Below are 19839 nucleotides of genomic sequence, written 5' to 3'. Positions count from 1 at the left end.
ATCTCCAGATTCTGGAAACATCTCACGAGTTCTATAAGCATTGACGACCGTTATTCCAGCGCATACTATCCGCAGACAGACGGAACGACTGAACGCCTTAACGCCACGCTTGAGCAATATCTGCACTATCTTACCTTACAATATCAAGAGTCCTGGTTTTCTGTTCTCATACACACAGAAATTGCTTACAACAAATATATCCATGCATCCACTGGTACCACCCCATTCTACGCCTTATACGGCCAGAACCCTCGTACCCTGCCTTTGGACACTGCTTTAGATACTATGAACCCTGCAGTGCAGGGTTGTCTACGAGATCTCTCATCCATTCACAAGGATGTCGTGCTCCATTTGACTGTTGCAAAAGAGCAGGCCAAGCGGTTTTCCGACCGACATCGGAGTGAAGTCCTGCAGTATCAACCAGGTACCACGGTGTGGTTATCCACAAAAAACCTACGTATGCCTGGACATAGGTGTCTCCTGTCACGTTGTGTTGGTCCTTTCATAGTCCAGGCTCTGGTCAATCCAGTGGCTGTTCGTTTCGAATTGCCATTATCTTGGAGAATGCATCCTGTGTTCCATGTCTCATTGTTGAAACCTTGTAATCAAGGTCCCAGATTACCTGCCCATCCTCCGCCTCTCATGATCCATGGTTCTGAAGAATATGAGGTCAATGCTATTCTTGATACTAAGACTGTTAGGGGTAAGAGGTATTTTCTGGTGGACTGGAAAGGTTGCGGTCCAGTGGATCGGACTTGGGAGCCGGCCTCCAATATACACGCTCCTTCTCTTGTCACATTTTTAGGCTTCCAGGATGGGGGGGGGGGTCTTTCATTGGAGGAGCATACTGTCAGGAAACGTAAAGGGATCGGGTATCCGGGTCAGTCCGGAGCCCGGTGCCAAGTAGTGAGACCTGTTACATCCGATGTTTCCACACGTATCCGCCTCGAACGTCATGAAGTTAAAGCATTTCCCTACAGCGGTCGTACCCGTAATCATCTGGTACGCTATAAATCTTTCCAAAAACGCTGGGATTTGCCATGGCAACGCTGACGGTCTGCAATGCTGGGATCACGCGTCTTTTCACGTTGAGCCAGTTGTGGTGGATCACGTGACTGGCGTTCTGTGTATTAATGACCCGTTCAAACTTGGCGCTTCGCTTCTGGATCTGTATTCTATTGCCATTGCTTTTGTGCTTCTTGACCCATGATTTCTCGTGACCTCGGCTTGCTTATTGGATTCCCTTTGGATTGCCCTTTTGTTTTCTGGCTTTCAGACATATTGACCTCGGACCGCTTATCGACCTTGCTCTGCTTCGTGATTCTGATTCCTGTTCGTTACTAGGTTCTGACCCTCGGATTACTCTTTGACCTGCTGCTGCCTAATCCTTCTCTATGCCTTACCTGCATTGTTGCCGACCCGGACTTCTTCCTCGACCTTCCGTGGATCTGTGACCATTCATTTGGACTTCGGAACCCTGCTTACCGAGGACTGCTTCTACGCTCACTTCCTCCCGGCATATTGAACTAGAGACACTTCGTGCTGTTGATTATGCGTCCTCGTGCAGGCAGTGGGTAGGTGGATCAATGAACTCTTTTCTTTTCTACACGGACACAGGGATTGAGACTATCAAGCGTCCTCATGCCGGCAGGTGTTAGGGTCTTCCAGGCTGACCTTGGATTACCGGATTCCTCTTCTTCACGACCCTGCAAGAAACATACAGATGGTAAGAGCGTTCTATGTTGACTCTTCATTCAGTAACCTGGTTATATCCTTGATTAGTGCCTAATAGTCTTGGTGTTCTTCTAGGTTAGACGTCCCGTGGTTCCACGTATTACTACTTCTAGTCTTGCAGGTATTACCTTGTTGTGAATTCCTATATTGGGTGTTTACTGTCATTTGGCTGCTATTAATTGTGACTTCCTTTGCAGGCTGGCGGTTCCTGTGGCGTCCATCCATCTTTTGGTTAATAGATTCTTCAGGGGGTATTTCTGAGTCCCTCTGAAGGGTATATTGGCAGAAAGAACCCGTCGGCTACACGATGGGTTCAACTGCCATGATTAACCTACGCTTATTTGGCAGGAATATCAAGCCTGTGCTAACATACTGCCTCACTTGCTACAACTACGCTGACGACACACAAATAGTCTACAAAATAAAAGACAGATAAGAAGAAAACACAACATTAGAGAGCTGCCTTCATGAAATCTACAGCTTGGTGAACTTGGAATACCTCAAACTCAACCCACGTAAAACAGAAATAAGGATCATCTCTAAAAATGGAGAAACCAATCACTACATCCCCTGGCCAACAGAACTTGGTACAACCTCAGCCCCATCAACGATTGTAAAAAGCCTGGGAGCCCTGATGGACAACAAACTAACTCTCGAGCCAAAAGTAAACTCTCAAATCAAGAAATGCTTCTTTCTCCTTCGAGCAGTAAAAAGGATCCTACGATTGCACTCATTCGCCAACAAAACACTCACTGTCATTGCTCTCATCATGTCCAGAGTAGACTACGCAAACAGCCTATATCCAGGCATGCAAGAACGACTTCTAAAAAAATTCCAATGCATACAAAATGCTGCGGCCAAAGTGCTCTTCAAACTGCCGCAAAGATATAAGGCTACACTGGATACCAATAAAACAGCGAATAAAATTCAACTCAATGTGCATAATGTACAGAGCATTTCACGGCCAAGGCGCAGAGTTCCTAAGAGAGAAAATAAACATCTATCACCCAACAAGACAACTCAGATCTAGCAGCGACATCCGTTTGGAACCAAAACATACAACAAAAGAAAATTCGTAGGACCCTCTTTCTCTCACCTTGCCCCAAAAACCTGCAACGAGCTACCAAAGAACATACGTAACACAAGAGATCACGTTCTATTCAGAAAACGACTCAAATCTTGGCTCTTCTCCTCATAACTAGAAGGAATGCCTATGGGGGCACATACGCAGCTGAAACATTACTCAGAGAGGGAACTGATCCTCCCTATCTCCCTAAGCTAGCTTCCATAAACAGATGGAGGGGAATAACTATCTTCGGCATGTCACTCTACCAATTGAAAGATAGATAAGTTAGAATCATAGTAAACGCTTATGGCGAGATTAGGAGGGAAGTGTAAGGATGACATGTCAACAACACACTAGCCGACAAAGCAAACATAAGCAGCAATGGATCACCGACAGGGAAACAGATTGGAAGGGAGCGGATGATTGTAAAATATACAGCACCAATACCAGAGCAGCGGACAATGTGTGCCTCAACCTGGTACACAAGGGTCAGAAATAGCATAGATGGAAACTTGCCATCCCATCACACCTAACAAATGCCACCTCCATAGGACAATCAGATACATAGAACAAGAAATACAAAGACTAAGAGACATAAAACACACTAACCCAAAAGCTCAAATTTCCGCATACATATCTCACGCAAAAACCCACACAACCACCTCTTCACACAGCAAAACCGCACGCACTTCACCACACCAACAAACAACACATAACTCACACCAACACCACATGAGGACTCACATCGATCAGATATTCACACCCAAGCTCAGCGCACAGTGAAAAACGATCTGAAGCTGCCAAAAGGACACCACCTTTATCACTTTCCTACTCCATCTTCACCCTAAAAAAACACACCCATCCTCCTTGTATGCAGATCCGCCAGAGTGCCTGGGGACCAATTCCATTGGTGACGGTGCACGATACAAATACCTTTAATATTAACATACCTGTTTCTATCCCCCTCCCAGTTCAACATAGGGTTACATGGGCGTAAAGTTCTGTCCCTAAATCACTCTTTCCAGACTTTGGTCTGTGGAGGCCTGGTCAAGGATCCCTTCCTAGGGCCATCATACTGACTATGATTGAGTGATCCTACTTACCTAAGCTTTAGCCAAATTCTTGAATGTATTAATCATAACCACTGGCATCAGCAATCTCTTCATAAACGTAAAAAGTGCCTACTTTGCAAATGGTGACTTTTGGGCACGAGGCCGAAACCATCATAGGGTTGGACTTTATAGGAGCTGCGGAATCTGTCCAATGATTATCCTGAATTGTTTGTTCTATTTCTAAAGCATAGGCGTATTTACCTGTGTTTCATGGGTCATTGAATCAAATGCGTTTCTATGTCTCCTAATGGTGAATGTATATATCTGTTTATAAGGATTTGTGTGACAATATTTGACTAAAGGTTTGTGTATTTTTAAGGGCTTAGAAATTATTGTACATTTTCATAACTTGCCGGTCTAACTGGAATTATTTGTGTAGCCCTAGACCACTCTCACACCCTTCCTAAGAGTAAGTCTTGCTACTCTGCTATCTTACCTTGAATGGGTTTGGCTAACCTCTTAGCGTCTTCCCTTTTCACCATAATAGGATGGCCTCCCAAAATCCTACCCCCTGGGCTGATTTTGGAAATCCATCTCAACAGCCACGAAGAGCGAGCACAGGACTTTTTAGCTGTTGCTGCTAAGACATTGGAGAACAATTGCAGAACCACTGGCGGAGGCCCATGAACCAGCAACAACCATCTCGCATAGTTCACGCACACACCCTGGAGAGTTAATACACCAAAGCCATGAAAAACCTGCAGATTAAATATACCTGGACAAGAGTCCATATGAACAACATTAATGTTAAAGGACATTTGTACTGCGCACTATCACCAACGGAGTGGTGCTCTGACGGCTCTGAAAGAGGATGGGAGGAGGGGGGGGGTTAGTGGGAGGAAGCTGGAAAAGTGCAAGAAAGCAGTGATGTGCTGTTGGCGGCCTCAGCCCGGTGGGTACGTTGGCTGGGCCTGAGGTGTTTGCGGCCGGTAGTCGTCGTGTACTGATGTGCGAGTCTATGTATGTTTTTGTTTTGTTGTTTCAATGTAGTGAAGTATGTGAGGTTTGTTGTGCTGTAGGTTTGTGGTTGTGTTTGGTTTGGAGTCTGAGAGGTGCATGCAGAGGGGGAAATTGTTAGTGCAATTGGTTAGTTGGCATCTCTTATCCTGAATCTAGGCGCTGGGCTTGTGTAATCTCCCCAGTTGTTACGCTCACCTGGATCCCACGGGGGCGTCGATCTGAACTGGCCAGCTGTTGTTTCCACAAGTGAGACGCGTAGTGCCGAGATGATGGACTGGACTGGCCCACCCAGCTTCGTTTGTTTGACTCGTAGGAATATCCTTCTGTAATGGAGAAAGGGAATTAACCACCTGTGGAGTTCGAGCGCTAACCCCACCTTCCCCTCTCCCGTAGTTCTTCCCACAGGCCACTTTTGGATTCCCTCTATGCTCTCACCTGATGGTTTGGAAAGATGAGCTCTCCATCCTGCTTCGAGCGCAGGGGCGCGTAGATGACCAGTTTCTTCACTGGCGTAGAGGAGTTGGGGAGTTCCAGAACGGTATTGACTCAAAGAATACCGGCGAGACGCCGTAAGTCTGTAGTTCGTAAGAGTTCAAAACACGTCTGACCTTCACTCTGTCAAATTCCTTTTAGGTTGCTGTATTGCCCTTATGAAGAGTTCCACGTGGCAACCGGTAAAATGCAGATAAGGGTTTATATTATCCGGCTCAGTTCGATAAAATGGTGTCAATGTATAACCTGTGGCTTTTCCCCCATTCAGGCGCTGATGTGGTATGAGGTCTTGGGGATTGATGCCTCCAGCGGTAAAACCAGGTAAGTCTATTGGGAGAAAATCAGTTTCCCCTTATTGCGCCTTGCTGCTCTGTTTCCCCATAGGGGCCGGGGCACGGCGGAGATGCAGCGGAGGCTGCTCCGACCCGAAATGAGGTAAGTACCCCCTGTGGTAAATCAGGTAAGTCTTGGGGGTAGCTTGTACAGTCTTAGAGTATCCCCTTGGCTCACCTTGCTGTTTTTGTCTCCTTAGGTGTCGGAGAGCGGCCGCGAGATGGAGAAGAGCGTGATGGAATGCTGAAGTGCTGCAAGGCAGGTGAGAATAGCGCTGCAGGATGCGAAGTAAGGCGTTTTTGAAAGACTTCTTCTCCAGCTCCGTGGCGTGATGGATCAGGATTCAGGTAAGGATTAAAGGTAAAACTCCTGTTCTGACCTTTCCTCCTTCTTTCTTCTTGTTTCCAGGAGCTCCGGACTAGAGGCGGGCATGGCTGAAGACTGGAAGCTGCTGCAGGCACGGTGAGCGTTACGCTGCTGGATGCAGAATAACGCGAAGCGTGTGCTGCTGTCCGGGCGTGGTTTAAATAGCCTTGTAGGTAGTCCCAGGTAAGTATTCTTCCACAGCCCCACCCGAGTAAAAAGTAGTCCCTTAGGTAAAATAGTCCCTCAAGCCTCATTTGGCTTGTGGCTTCTTGCAGCATGGTCTGCATCAGGTAAGTTTGCAGCATGGTCTGCATCAGGTAGGTTTTCTACTATGAGCCTGGCGCCCATGGCGCCAGGACTGACTCTATTCTTATGAGCCTGGCGCCATAGGCGCCAGGACTGCACCCAAACAGCCCCTAGCTGGGGTTTTTGGGCTTGCTCCAAATGGCATGATGCCTGCTTCTGGGGTTGCTGGGCCTGGTCTGGTTTCCTGGGGGCAGGCATCATGACACCAGTTGGGGTTCGGGAGCACCCCTGCGCATCTGTCCTGATCTGGGTCCGTCCGGCCTTCAAGGTCCCTTTCACATGTGGCCCCCTCCTCCACCGGCCTCCCTCACAGCCCTACTGGTCTTCCCTTCCCACTCATACGGCCAGTGCACCTGCCAATGTTCACAGCTCAGCTAGTGTGGTGATTGCCAATATCCCGACAATTCCACTACACTGTGGTACCTGGTGGCAACTAAGGGGCAAGAGCGGGTGATGGGTGGGATTAGGTGGGGCTGTTGATTCCGTCTCCATGGGTGTCGCCTGTGTTCCATTCTGCCCGGCGTCACCCATCCAGGTGCCATGGGAGCTTCCCAGTCGTTTCTGGGAGCTGTCCATGCTCACTCCAGTTTAGACATCCCTTTCCTTTCTATTGTTTCGGTTTTCAGTTTGAGTCTGTGGTGTTGAAGAGCCAGGTTTTAAGTAATTTCCTAAATTTTGGGTGATCTTTGGTGTTTCTTATTTCTTTTGGGATGTTGTTCCAGGTTTTTGTGGCTAAGGGGTAGAAGGAGGTGCCTCCAAGTTTTTTCTTAAGGTATGGTTTTGGTTCCAGGCGGATTTCGTTGCTTGACCTGAGGCGTCTTGTTGGCTTGTAGATTGTTATTTTCTTTTGTACGAATTCTGCTCCTTGTCCATTGATTGCCCTGTGCGTCAATGAAATCAAGAATGTAGGAAACAACTTATGACAGCACAGACAAGCAGCAGCTATAGTAGGAGACTGTAGAATGACACTGAAGCATAATATAATAGTAGTAAAACCATTCGTACATTACAGCATATTGTGCTTCAACTGCATATTGTGCTGAAATGTGCCTTCTCCAGGGGAAACCTCTCTACTCCTTTGCCCCGCTTAACACAATTTTCAACTGTGCAACTGTTCCAGATAGCTTAATAAACCCTCAGACTCCAAGGTGTGGTTCCAGGGCTTTAATTGAAAATAAGAGAAGATATTCAGACTTATAATGGATTAGGCTGGGGTTGGGGCACACTAGTGAGGAGGTCTCTCCCTAGGCTTTCCGTAGTCTTCTACTTCCCTAGCCCAGGCATCCCTAAACCCCAGAGTGGCAACTACTAGATAACCCTTACTATCTAAAATCTTGCTAGTGTGAGGGCTTAAAAGTCGTAGTCCTCTCTATCTGGCTCACACCAGGGTCATTCTAAAGGGTTTCCTATCCTAACACCCCCCTCGTCAGATTATAGAACGCTGCCCTCTCAGTAGTGTGCCTTTGCAAGCTCCTTTGTCTTTCTCTACCCGCTCTATCAATGTCCTTTCCCTGATGTTCCTACTCTCCACTCTGCTCTACTCTTGCACTTTTCCCTCTTTTTCTAGTCTGCCTTTTCCGATCCCCACCAGATACGCTAATATGCCCTCTGATATTCAAGCTATCTCCTCTCTCCTTTCCTTTTTTTCTCCCCACTCCACTCTCCCCTTTCTCCGATACCATTGTTTCTCACTACCACCATCTTACTGGTCTTTCCTTGGCAGGTCTTTTACACTACTCCCTTCCTGTTACGGTCCACCCCACCCCTCCATTGGTCCAATGGTACTGCGCCTCTTCTGACCCTAGGCATCAATCGGTCTGCTCTTCCCCCTGGGGGGAAAAAGGGGGTTCACACTGCAAGTCTTTGTAAGTCCATTTAGGCATGCCTCCTTTTCTCAGCGATATTCGAATATGGCTCCGGGTAATTCGGTGCTTGCTCTGCTCTGCTCTGCCTTGTTAAAACGCTGCAGTGATTATAGTTGCTTCTGTAAGGCATGCAGATGCTTGGATTTGTGTGCTTTGGAGATGTTGTTGCCCCCAACCCCCCTCTGCCCTCTCCCCCCCCCCCCCCCCCCGGTCGTTTCAGGTCACTGCAGCCTCCTGTGTTGAATGGGCATGCTGGTATTAGTAGTTCTGAAATGAGACGAGAAAAACTCGGGACAGCATCAAATCAGTAAGGTATGGAGTGATTGACGGTGGCACCATATTAATTCAATACTGCACATTCAGGGGGACAAAGAATAGTGCCCTCCCACCTCCCTTGCCCCTTCTGGGGCAGGACTAGCTCAGGCAAAAACCCTGGTAGGCCTCCTGCCCCAGGCTGGGAGTCGTCGCTGTTCCTCCCTGATGGGGTCAACCCCCTGACCCTGTCACATCAACACACAACCTGTATATCCTACTCTGCCACATTAGCCCACCAACCCCATGCCGGTAGGCTCTACATGTATGATATAATGTATTATATGTAGGTACAATGGTCGCTTTTTAAATTCCTTTTACTAGTTTTGGAATCTATTCACTGTCCTGCCTTCGGTCCCTGTCCACTAACTCTCCAGTTAGTGTACTCTCCAGTTAATCCTCACCTCGTACCCTGTGCTCCAGTGCCTTCTTTCTCCTTGTTGTTTCAGACACCCTGTGCCCCCTCATGTCCGATCTTTTTCTCATCACATCATTAGAATTTCCTCCCCCAGAGTTAACAAAAATATAACCACTATCCCAGATTTCAACTCTGCCATAAACAATGTCTCCTCTCAGTGAAAGGGGGCCCTAGTAACCATATTTATTTATGTATTTAGTAAAGGGTTCTGATAATGCACACCTTTACCTATAGGCATAAGGCCGCTGCACAAAGTAAAAACACCACAAACGTATTTAACATAGCCAAAGCAAGTAAAAATACAATTCCAAAAAACAAAAAAAGGTTAAATAATATAAATATACTAATAAACCTCGAGAACCATACAACGCAAAATCGGAAAGTTGAATAACCCAATAAGGGACTGTGATCTTCTACAACTAAGTTCACAGCAATTTGCAAAATTCCAACAGCAAAGTAGTGAAGTACACATACCGAGACACATTAGAAAAGAGTTCCACAACCGCGGGACTGCCGCAGAGCCGGCTTCTCTAAATAATAAGGCTTGAGTAAATGTCCCAATATCCAGGCACCCGAAAGGTTTGCTGCGGGTGGTTTTACTTTACTGACACCTACTAGGACCAATTTCACAGCCAAATATACTTGTGTACTCTGACGAATCAAGAAAATGAGCCTCATTACAAGTTTGGCGGTAGCCTTGCCGGTAAAACCGGCAGGCTGCCGCAGAACTTGCACATTTTTCCGGAGCCTGGCAATGGGGAAATACAGGGCCATTAAAGCCCTGGCAGACCCTTATTTCCCCATGGCCAGGCGCCGGAATCATTTACTCCCCATTCCTATTTGGGTCCCATAGGACGCAATGTGAATGGGGAGGACGGTAGCACCGGCAACATTCAGAATGGTGCCGGTGCTACTGTCAGTGTCTGCTTGCGGGTGCCAGTATGACTGCCAGGTCAGACCTGGCGGGCGGGAAGGCACCCGCGAGCAGAACTTGTAGTTTGCCAGTCCGGTAACAACGGTACCAGCAAGCTTACCGGTACCGTTGTTACCGGATTGGCAAACTTGTAATGAGGCCCAATGTATCCCTTTTCCCCACAAGGGAGATCCACCTTTGTGAGGCTAGGGAGGTGAGCCAGCTCCGCCACACACTCCCTGGGGGACAAGGACTCTCATTCCTGTGAGGAACTCCCCAAGTCATACCTCATGGTGCATACATGGGAATATCAGATGCACAGAGCAGTATACAAATAAACATCCAAATAGAAATGTTTACATCGTGTCCGCGTCGTCCTTCTCACCCTCCACAGCACCCATGACAAGTGCCTTGAAAGCCAGGCAGCCTACCTTTAACTGAAATCTGAAAATCTAAGGTTAACCAGAGAAGTTGAAACACAATAGAAGCCACATGATCGAATTCACCTGCACCACTCCTGCTGCCGTGTGCAAACACATACGTAGCGCTATTGAATAATCGGGGTCATCGGGAAACTGGTTGTAACAAGCCTGTGCTAATGAGAGAAGAATCTAACATAAAACCTACATAAGGAACTGAAGACGCAAGAATTGAGATGCACAAGTAACATACCTATTGTAATCAAAGTTGCACATTTGACACCAAAGGTAAAGAGTGAATCAAGAAATCTCCAGAGGCAGTGGAGATCTGCCAAAAACAACAATGTTAGATATAATTATCTTTGCAAAAGAAGCTACTAGAAGGGGGCATCAAATTGCCCCCACATAACCCTATATCTCCTCTCCATATTTTGATATGAGCCTAGGTATAATGTCCATTATTTATATTGCCAGTCTGTGTGGTCCTAGTAATTGCATGTGGGAACCGCATCCGTTTACATTTCCATCGATCCTGTCCCCTCTGTGCATTTTTTTTATAGTTTCTAATAAGCGTGGACAAATTAGACCTGGGTTTACTTGTTCACCTTTTTTAGAAAATATTCGGAAAGGCCTTGCACCAGGTACTGGTCCTGCTTGGATGGATGCGTTTGCATGTATTCCTATGAAATCCGACAGCTTTTAGCTGCTGGCGGAATCCATAGGCATCGGATGCTTTTTTGGCAGCAGCAAAATCAGATGATGATGGAAAAGCATTCTGTTTTGCGTGGCAGCATGGAGGAGGGTGTTGGAATCTGTTATTAATAGCTGGGACCCTGCTTCACAATACAAAACACTGCATGCATTATAGAAAAAACATGCAGAAAACGTTTACACGTGTTTTTTTACGCATGTGTTTCATGTCCCAGCTCACTGAAAAGGAGCCCCTCAATGTATTCAACAATATTTTTGCCCCCTCCAATACTTGGATTATTACCGGCCCACAGACCAGTACTTATCCTGTACAGGGCCGTCTGCATGAAGTGCTCAGCTTCCTGTTGAATGAAGGCAAAAAATAAATACAATACGTGCATGTCTATATATGTGTGTATGTTTCGCACACTCTAAAAAAACCGACAATGACAATCAGGTTGAAAATAATCTGTATATGTGACAAAAATCTTACACGGTGGAGAGAAATTTGTTGCATTTCAAGATTGCTGCTTCTACGTAACTGAGGAGGAAAACAGAGTTAAGGAATAATGCATATCAAAGATTAGAAACTCAAGCACACAAAAAATACAACAGATTTAATAGTTTTCCAATCAAAAAAATGAAAGCGTACACGAATTAGAGTAGTTGCAGCTGTAGGTTTTCAATTCTCTCACAGTAAAAACTCAACTTACACGCCACATATTTAGTCGCACACTTAATTTATCACATCCATAGCGTAGTTGTGGGACAAAAGAAGACATTGTTCCCTTCAAAACATACGAAGCGCTACTTTGGTTGCTGTATGGCATTTTAAAAAACCTGGAGAAATCCTGTACACACTTGGTGCAGGGTATCCTAAATCGTCCTGCTGCACCCCAAATTTTCAACATTGATCAGTTTTTTTAAATAAAAAGTAACTGTAAAAAATGCTGCTGCCAAACAAATGCCACGGTCTCCAACCGTTTTGTATTCTACAAGAGATTTCCTAGACCAACTACAGCAAAAGAACATGTAGTTATCCTAGACGTCGTTACATACGACTTACAGCACAGACATTGGGACTAGCCGATTCCCCACTCTGCCCAACCCAAGACGACCCAAGACGACATACATGCATGAAGCAGTAATTAACATCTTGCCCATGCACCCTTGCATACTGGAATGAAACCGACAACCAGTGCACCCAGTTGCAAGGCTGGTTGCAGCAATGTGGGTAGCAGTCCATTGTGAATTGGAGGGAGATAATCAACTTTTTTTAAATCGCAGACTAAAACATACAACCCAAACAGTCATGGTGTTCAGCCTGTGCTGAATCTGTAGCTGAGAAGTTCTACCGACTGCGGTTTAAGCAAATTCCACTGCAGGCAAAGGTCTTGCAGGACTGTTAGATGAAGAGAGGCGAACCTAGGACTACTGAAAGCCGTGTTTATAAGGAAGTGCCACCAGCGAGGGATCACGAAAAGCAAGTCGAAATTCTTTCTTAGACATTCAAAACTAGTTGAGCAATCAATTAAAAGAATGGAGATCCTACTTACAAACCTAGCAGTATGAGGCATGGGGAGAACAAATCCTACAACCTCAGATGTGCCATGAAATAACAAGCACTAGCAATGTCAACAGTGTTGGCTTTTGTGTAGGCATGGAAAAGGCATTTACCAGGCACTGTCTTATTGGTATTTACTGCCCATCGATGGTAGCAGCTGCAAAATGGTCCTAGTGCCTGGGCATATAATAGAAGTGCCTGGCAAAAGTTGAATACTTATAGACAAGCCAAAACTGTTGTTTTTGCCAGTGCTTGTTTTTAACAGGACCTCAGTTAAGGACACGCATAGTGCCTATAAATCCAGTGGCTGAAGGCAGAACTGTTTAAGACATTTTTATTTCAGAAATAGCGGGCATGCCGCTCCAATGAAGTCATTACCTATCAGAAGATTGCTTTGAACAAACACTGGCAAGCACTTAAAAGTAAACAGTTTGACGTTAAGGCTTGATACCGATAACTCAAAGAGATTCCAGGACGATGGTTTTTGGGCGGAGTAGAGGCAGGAAGTAGATGGGAATGGCCTTAGGGATTATCATGGCTATGGGCATTCAATGGGTGAGTAAATAACCAAAACACACCTACAAGATTTGTGCCCCTTCTCATATTCCATTTCTCTTTAGCTGTATTCTAATTCAATAGATTCGGCTTATAGGTGGCACTTTAGCACCACCCAATAGCAAAAACGGCCCAATTATCTCATAACTTCGAAGGCTGTGCTTCAAAGCCATTGGAGTCAATACAATAAACATGGTATGCAGTGATATTATTGAACAGAAAACAACAAATGCGTGTTTAAAGGAACCCAAAACATTGGGAAAAAATAACGAATTAAAAAAAATATATACATATGTGGTTGGGAATGGGAATAGTAGTTTTTGGGTGTGGGAAAAGTATACAAAAGAGGGTGTTTGGAGGCAGCAACCCCCTCTCCTGACCCCCCAAACAACGAAAAACTATTTTTCTATAGATGTTTTGTGTTCGTTCAAAATTCATTCTTTGTTTTATAGTTCGATATAATCACATGTAACCAATAAAGAATCTCTGTTGTTTCTGCTCTCAAAACAAATGCTGAACGAAATCGTGACTTGCTGCCGGCCCTGGTCAACTAACCTTATGATCTTGTATCAGAAAGCAAGTGTAGCGTGAGTAGCTGAACTTACAGTGACAGGTGCCAATCCAAGCCCTACTTTATCAACATGCTCTAGCAAAGAACCTGCATTAATTATTTTCTGTCACAAAGTTTCAGTGTTGACCAGTAAACTCTTAGATTTGTATCTCAAAGTTATGTTATTGTACATTTGTATAGCGGCTTATATAAACATTGGCATGATCTCAAAGCAAAGGGATACAATCTCGGAACCAGCTCCCTTATTGAAGCAATCTTAAAGAACCAGTTCAAGCAGGTCTCCTTGGCAGTGTCGTTCACGTTCTCCAGCGTGAAATTATCTGCAATACACAAGAATATTTAAAAAAGATCTGTGAAATGCTTACCAAAAGTTTGAGGGCATCGTTATTAATGCTTTATTTTGTAAAAGGACACATCTTGCACCAGTATTTCAAGTTTGACATATTTCGAAACAAATGAATTTGTAGCAAACAAGGTAAAACTTCCACTCAGTTGAGCAACATTCCTTTTCTGTACAATACACGTATACACGTCAGGTATTTGCCACGTATGACATTACAAAGAACAAATGTAACAGATTACACTGACCACCAGAGGAGTGGATCTGGATGCCCGGCTGAGGTCACAGGGATTCTCGGTAGTGACAGCAGATCAGATATCCTGCATGGTGACCCCTTGGCTCAAAGATCACGATTCAGCAGAATGAGAGCGTGTTTTTTCAGAAAATGCCAATAAAATGATGAACAAAGAGAAGATGGAGGTTTTTTGTCTTGCATGAGCTAGGAACAAATGGTTTGCAGTTCTGAATTCGCAATTTTCCAAGCGTTCAGGTTGAATGGAAACAAATTTTTTTTTAAAATAGGCCTACCATCAATTTTGTGACAAGTAGGCAATGTTTCCCTTTTTTTTGTTAATAGGACATGCTTGAACGGAATGGAAGAGGAGGGTAGGAAAGCCCAATGGGAACACAGAAATGCTGCCGCTGGACTAGGGGATGGTCGACCCACATGGGAGACAGCCAAGTCCAGCAGCAGTCCCAGTGTGCCTTGGCAGGGTGCCCATCCCTCCCCGGTGGGAAAAGCTGTAACGCAGCCCAGCCAGAGCTTCACAACGGCCGGGGGTGCTGTCCCCCGGCCTTGGGCGCCTGTCTCCCATGTGAGTCGACTGTCCCCAAGCCCAGCGGCGCTCATGGTGCGCCCTGGCGGGGACCAGTCCCTTCCCGGAGGGAAAAGATGTAACGCATCATGGCTCGTGCTCTAGGGCGGCCAGGGGTGTTGCCCCTGGGCTTGGGCGCTGTGTCCCATGTGGGTCGACCATCCCGAGCCCAGCGTCAGTCCAAGGGAGCCCCCAGCAGGGTTGCCATCCTTCCGTGGCCTGGCCAGAGATCCAGGGCGGCTAGCGGTGCTTCGAATGGCACTGGCCAAACAGCCTCCCACCCCAAAAATCCTTTCCCCAGTGGCTTAGTGCTCCTTTCTGCTTCCCAGGGGTGGCCACATGGGGCCAGCGACTCAAATTGTGCCCCCCTCCCATGGAAGCAGAGAGGATCGTCCCCTCTGGGGGGATTCCTGTGAGGGCTGGCCCCCAGAGCCAGCCCACTAATGCCCCCAAAATTGCCACTCGACATGAAGTGTAATGTTTTGCTTTCCTTGGGGGCAAATCGGTGCAAAACACCACACATTTGCCCCCAAAGAAGGCAAAACAACATTATGCCATCTTGTTGGCATTTTTGGAGGCGGGGGGCTGTTTGGCCCGAGGAGAGTGGTCCCACCCTTTGGCCCGGTGTGGGTGCCCCTAACTCCCAAAATCATTTCCCTGGTGGTCTAGTGGTGATTGGAATGTTGTTTTGCCTACCTTCGGGGCAAATTGGTGTAAAACCGCACCAATTCGCCACCAAAGAAGGCAAAACAACAGTTTCCACTCTTGGTGCAATTTGTGGGGGTGGGGGGACCATTTGGCCCGCAGTGGGTTACCCACCCCCAAAATCAATACCCTGGTGGTCCAGTGGGGATTGCTAGTTGAGGATTGAACGATCCTCGACCAGCAATCTGCTTGTGTGAGGGCTCGATGGAAAGGGGAGAGTCTCCCCTTTATAATGAGCCCTTGTATAGCCAGATCGAGAAAATAATGGCCTTACAGGACGGAAATGCATCTCTGCTTAATTTACATGCAGAAGCCTTTTGGCTTCAGCATGTACATTTCATTTCCGTATGACGTCGGCGCACGTAGCGCATACCGACTGTCATCATAGCAACCCCTCCAACCTTCAGGCATGGATGGGAAAGTCCTAAAGTCCTCCCCTTCACGGTCGGGGAGAGCAGCGCAGCAGCAGGGGGGAGCGATCCACCCCCCACCCCAGTGGTGAGTAGTGCGAAGGACGAGCTATCTCATCCTCTGCACTGTGAACATAGTGTGGAGGACAAGGTAGCTCGTCTTCCAAACTTAAGGGGTAAAGTAGTCTGAATAAGTGTCAGTTTGTAAGGATTGTAGAAGTGAAGAACAAGAGAGGTAAAGTTATTAGAAGATCCACTTCCAATTCCAACACCTTAGGGCAATCCCAGGGGCTGAGGGTACTTGACCAGAACTACACTGATCACGGTAAGGCCATAGAGAGGTATGGTAAGGACTTTATGCCCATTAAAACCTATGGTGTTGGGTAGGGTTTGGGGAAGAAAAAGGTATGTTAACTCACCCTCTGGACTCCCATTCGTTCAGGGACCCCTTCAGAGACTCTTGAATTCGCTGAGCTCCTGTGCTACGTGTCTTTGTTCCGTTGGAGGGGGTCTAGGAGTCACTCGTACAGAGGTCACTTTTGACATCAGGATTTAGGTCCAGCTAGTCAGCTGTTCTGCGCTCTGGCGATATGGTTCCTGGCATGATGAATAAAGGACCACTACATTTCTGATGCCCTCAGAGGAACGTAGGAAATAATTCAGGTGGAAATCAACAACAGCCACCACAATCAAACGGCAGAGATCGACCTGTGTGGCGGAAACAAAGAAGCTGGTCTTGTAAAGCGCCTCTGTCAAGCTGAAGAGCTGAAATCTCAAGGGGAGGCCTCTTCTTTCACATGTCAGAGGGTCTGCAGAGTCTCAAGTCTGAACTAGGGACAACAACTGATGCAGCGAGGTAGCCCAAGTGAAAGTTGGTCAGCTCACAGGATGGTACAGGGACAATTCTGAAGGCTTTCATGGGCAGGATCCTCAAGCAGAGGCCGAAGCACCAATGAAGGGCATCTGGAGATCAGCAAAGGAGCAGGGCTTCACAGGGATGGTTGAAGAAGACATGCTGGATGGCTGCAACAAGAAGCTCCGGATATTCAGACGGATGTTCCTCTTCGAAGGGGTCTTCGCCGCAATGACGATCTGAAGAATGGCAGCAGCAGTCCTCCTTTTATGCTAAATTTAAGGTAAGTCCTCCCCCAAACTCACCAATGGTAAAGATCTGCACCATTCAAACTAAAAAGAGTCTGTCCAATCATGGACATCCTCCGGCCACCACATCTGCCCAGCAATAGGCAGCAATAGGCACACTTCGCCAGGGATGTGGACCGGGACCATATATTCCCACCCCTCAATCAGGCTACAAACACTTTTGCCGCTTTGCTCAGAAAAGCTGAGGCTTTGCCCAGAAACAGCTTACCATTCATGGCAAATCCGGCCCAAGGGGTCAGGAAAAAGGCAAAAGACAAGATGGTCAAAGGACAAGGTGCAATGTTGTGGCACTGTCATTTTAGAGTATTTATGTACTCTAAAAGGCATAACGTGCACCTGAGAATGTGAAAAAGCATGGTAATAAAACATCATCTGTTAACAGCCCATCCTGGACACATCTTGCAAGTAACCATGAAGTTACTGTGACAAACCTCGTAACCCAGCCTTGTCACGAGAAGATGGTAACCTGTGTCAGCCGGGGGTGGAAGGCCTACCAGGGTGCCAGCCAGAGTCACCTCCGACCCCAGAGATGGACAGTGGCAGCAGAGAGAGCTCCAATCCCTGCCCCCCCCCCCCCCAACTGTGACAAAATGCTTGTATGGAGACTTATCTCTTAGCATGCCTCTTGACAAAGATGCTCACCAGTGTTTCTCTTATTCTTGCAGATTTAAAGAGATGCCGGATTGCCTGCCTGCCCACCACAAAAGAGCCAAAGAAATACCCAGATAGCCACCACACACATCAGAAACCATCCAGCACTACGAATCAACTTCCACACCAAGAAGCGTCAGCAGTACAGAGTCACCCAGAGAACATGCAGTCTCAAGCATATACAGCAGTCACGAGACAGCGCAGTCCCACCAGGACACACCAGTGGGGGTCTGGACTTTCAACATGATCCACTAAACCAGCAGGGACACTGGTGAAAACATACCGACACAGTCAAGGAGACTGGATCCCGAAACACAAACTATTACCGGGTGAGGTCAGAGGGAGGAGGCGCGTGAAAGATGAAAAAGAGACCAGCAGGATGAAGTAAAGGGAAGCAGCTTGTGGAGGAGATTGTTGGAACAGGTGAGGTATTGATTTCGGCTTGATAGTGGTTCTGCAGATTTAGTGTACATAGTGTGCAATGGAAAGTGAATAGAAGAAGTTAGTGCAAGGAGTGAATGTGAAGTGAAAGATACTGGATGAAAGGTGAGTTATTGTGTAGTAAAGAGGGAGGAAGAGTGTAGTAGTGGGAGTAGGGGAAATTGTGGGTGGGGGAGTAATAGTGGGTAGAGGAGTATAGTAGTGAGCGGACGAGGGTAGTAGTGGGAGAAGCAGTGTGGATGCAAGAAAAAGAGCGTAGTAGTGGGAAAAGGAGTGCAGCAATAGATGGAGGACTGTAGTAGTGAGCAAACACGTTTAGCAGTGAGCATAGGGGTGTAGTAGTAGGCAGAGGAGTGCAGTAGTGGCCGAGAAGTGTAGTAGAAGGGCAGTAGTAGACAGATCAGTGGAGAGTGGAAGGAGTGTTTACATTAAAAGGAGTAGGCAGCAAGAAACATAAGAGGGATGAATAATTGGAGAAGAGTAGTGGAATAGAGGTGATTGGGCGTGAGTGATCTAGCCTGAGTTGAACCAAGCAGGTGCAAAGCATTTTCCAACCTCCTGGTAGAACACAAACCTGTGGTTAAGTGGGGAAAGATATGAAGTCCCAGAGGGAGATAAGACATCCTGCATTTTGGGAAGTCATATTTAGTAGAAGTGAAGATCTTAGACAGTAGAGGTGAACAATCACTGCCCGTGGGCTACGGACGCCTGAGCTAGGAAGCCGTTATTGAGAGAATATCAAAAGATGGCAGAAGAGTTTGAATAGAGGTTGGAGAACATTGAGGAGAAGTAGGAAAAACACTTGTAGACAGATCAGGTGGACCCTGTTGACCCTAGGAAGGTGTTACATGTCATATGAAGAACAAGCATGCATCAAAGTTGTTACACAAGGATCATAGAGGCGTACGTAGGGGCTGCAGACCCTCAATGGAAGGCACAAGCATGTCTAGGGAGCTCAGCATCGAGGGAGTAATAGAACAGCACCTGTGTGGCTTTATCTAGCTTTGGTAGGTCAGCTTCTGGAAGAATCCGAGACATCCATTTAAGTCAAAGAGAAGTCAACCCCAATAGGCCCAGCATACCATAGAACAAACATTCCAGCTCTACCTCACACTCCTTGAGGAGAGCCAACAAAGTACACAAGTGTGGGGTGGATACATCTAGAGACACCGAAGAGAAGGGTGCAGGAAACCCTCAAGACCAGAGGCACTCAGTAGAAGCGTTCAGGAAAACCTTGAGTCTAGAGACATTAGAAAAAAGGGTGTGTGAAACCATAAAGAACCATGGAAGAAGAGTGTAGGAATCCCTTTAATCCGAGTGTCTAGCTTTCTGTTTTTCTAGTTAACTTATAAGCGAAGGTCCTGCTCAGATTCACTAAGAACCACAAGCACTTTATATTAATGATCACAACAATTTTAGTTGGTGAGTTGGTGCAACACCATCCCACTTATTATTTTGGCCATCTTATATTAAATTAATAATGGTTGTGTTGAGCTATCCCTTGATAGTGCGCCGAAAAATAATGGAATGGCAAGTAGTGATGATTAATCAATTCCTGTTTATTTTTGTGATGTTAGAGCCTTTGTGGATGACACGTGTTTCGGCAGAGCTGCCTTTATCGAATCCAGGCTATATAGATA

At 46.5% G+C, this 19839-nt stretch overlaps 1 protein-coding gene across 3 annotated transcripts in view; it reads right to left on the bottom strand.

Moving 5' to 3' along the window:
* The window catches only part of VPS35L (VPS35 endosomal protein sorting factor like), a 1734364-nt gene that overhangs the window by 1197768 nt on the left and 516757 nt on the right, over window positions 1-19839 (bottom strand). For all 3 annotated transcript variants that reach the window (XM_069647157.1, XM_069647156.1, XM_069647158.1), the window contains exons 10-11: window positions 13900-13996; window positions 11480-11527 (exon numbers count right to left, since the gene is read on the bottom strand). In XM_069647157.1, coding sequence (XP_069503258.1) covers window positions 11480-11527; window positions 13900-13996 — 145 coding nt within the window. The remainder of the gene's footprint in view (window positions 1-11479; window positions 11528-13899; window positions 13997-19839) is intronic.

This window comes from Ambystoma mexicanum, chromosome 2q (genome assembly GCF_040938575.1).
Source record: "Ambystoma mexicanum isolate Mex_15411 chromosome 2q, UKY_AmexF1_1, whole genome shotgun sequence".
NCBI lineage: Eukaryota > Metazoa > Chordata > Amphibia > Caudata > Ambystomatidae > Ambystoma > Ambystoma mexicanum.
Note: the sequence above shows the minus strand (reverse complement) of the source record. Positions and strands in the feature narration are given on the sequence as shown.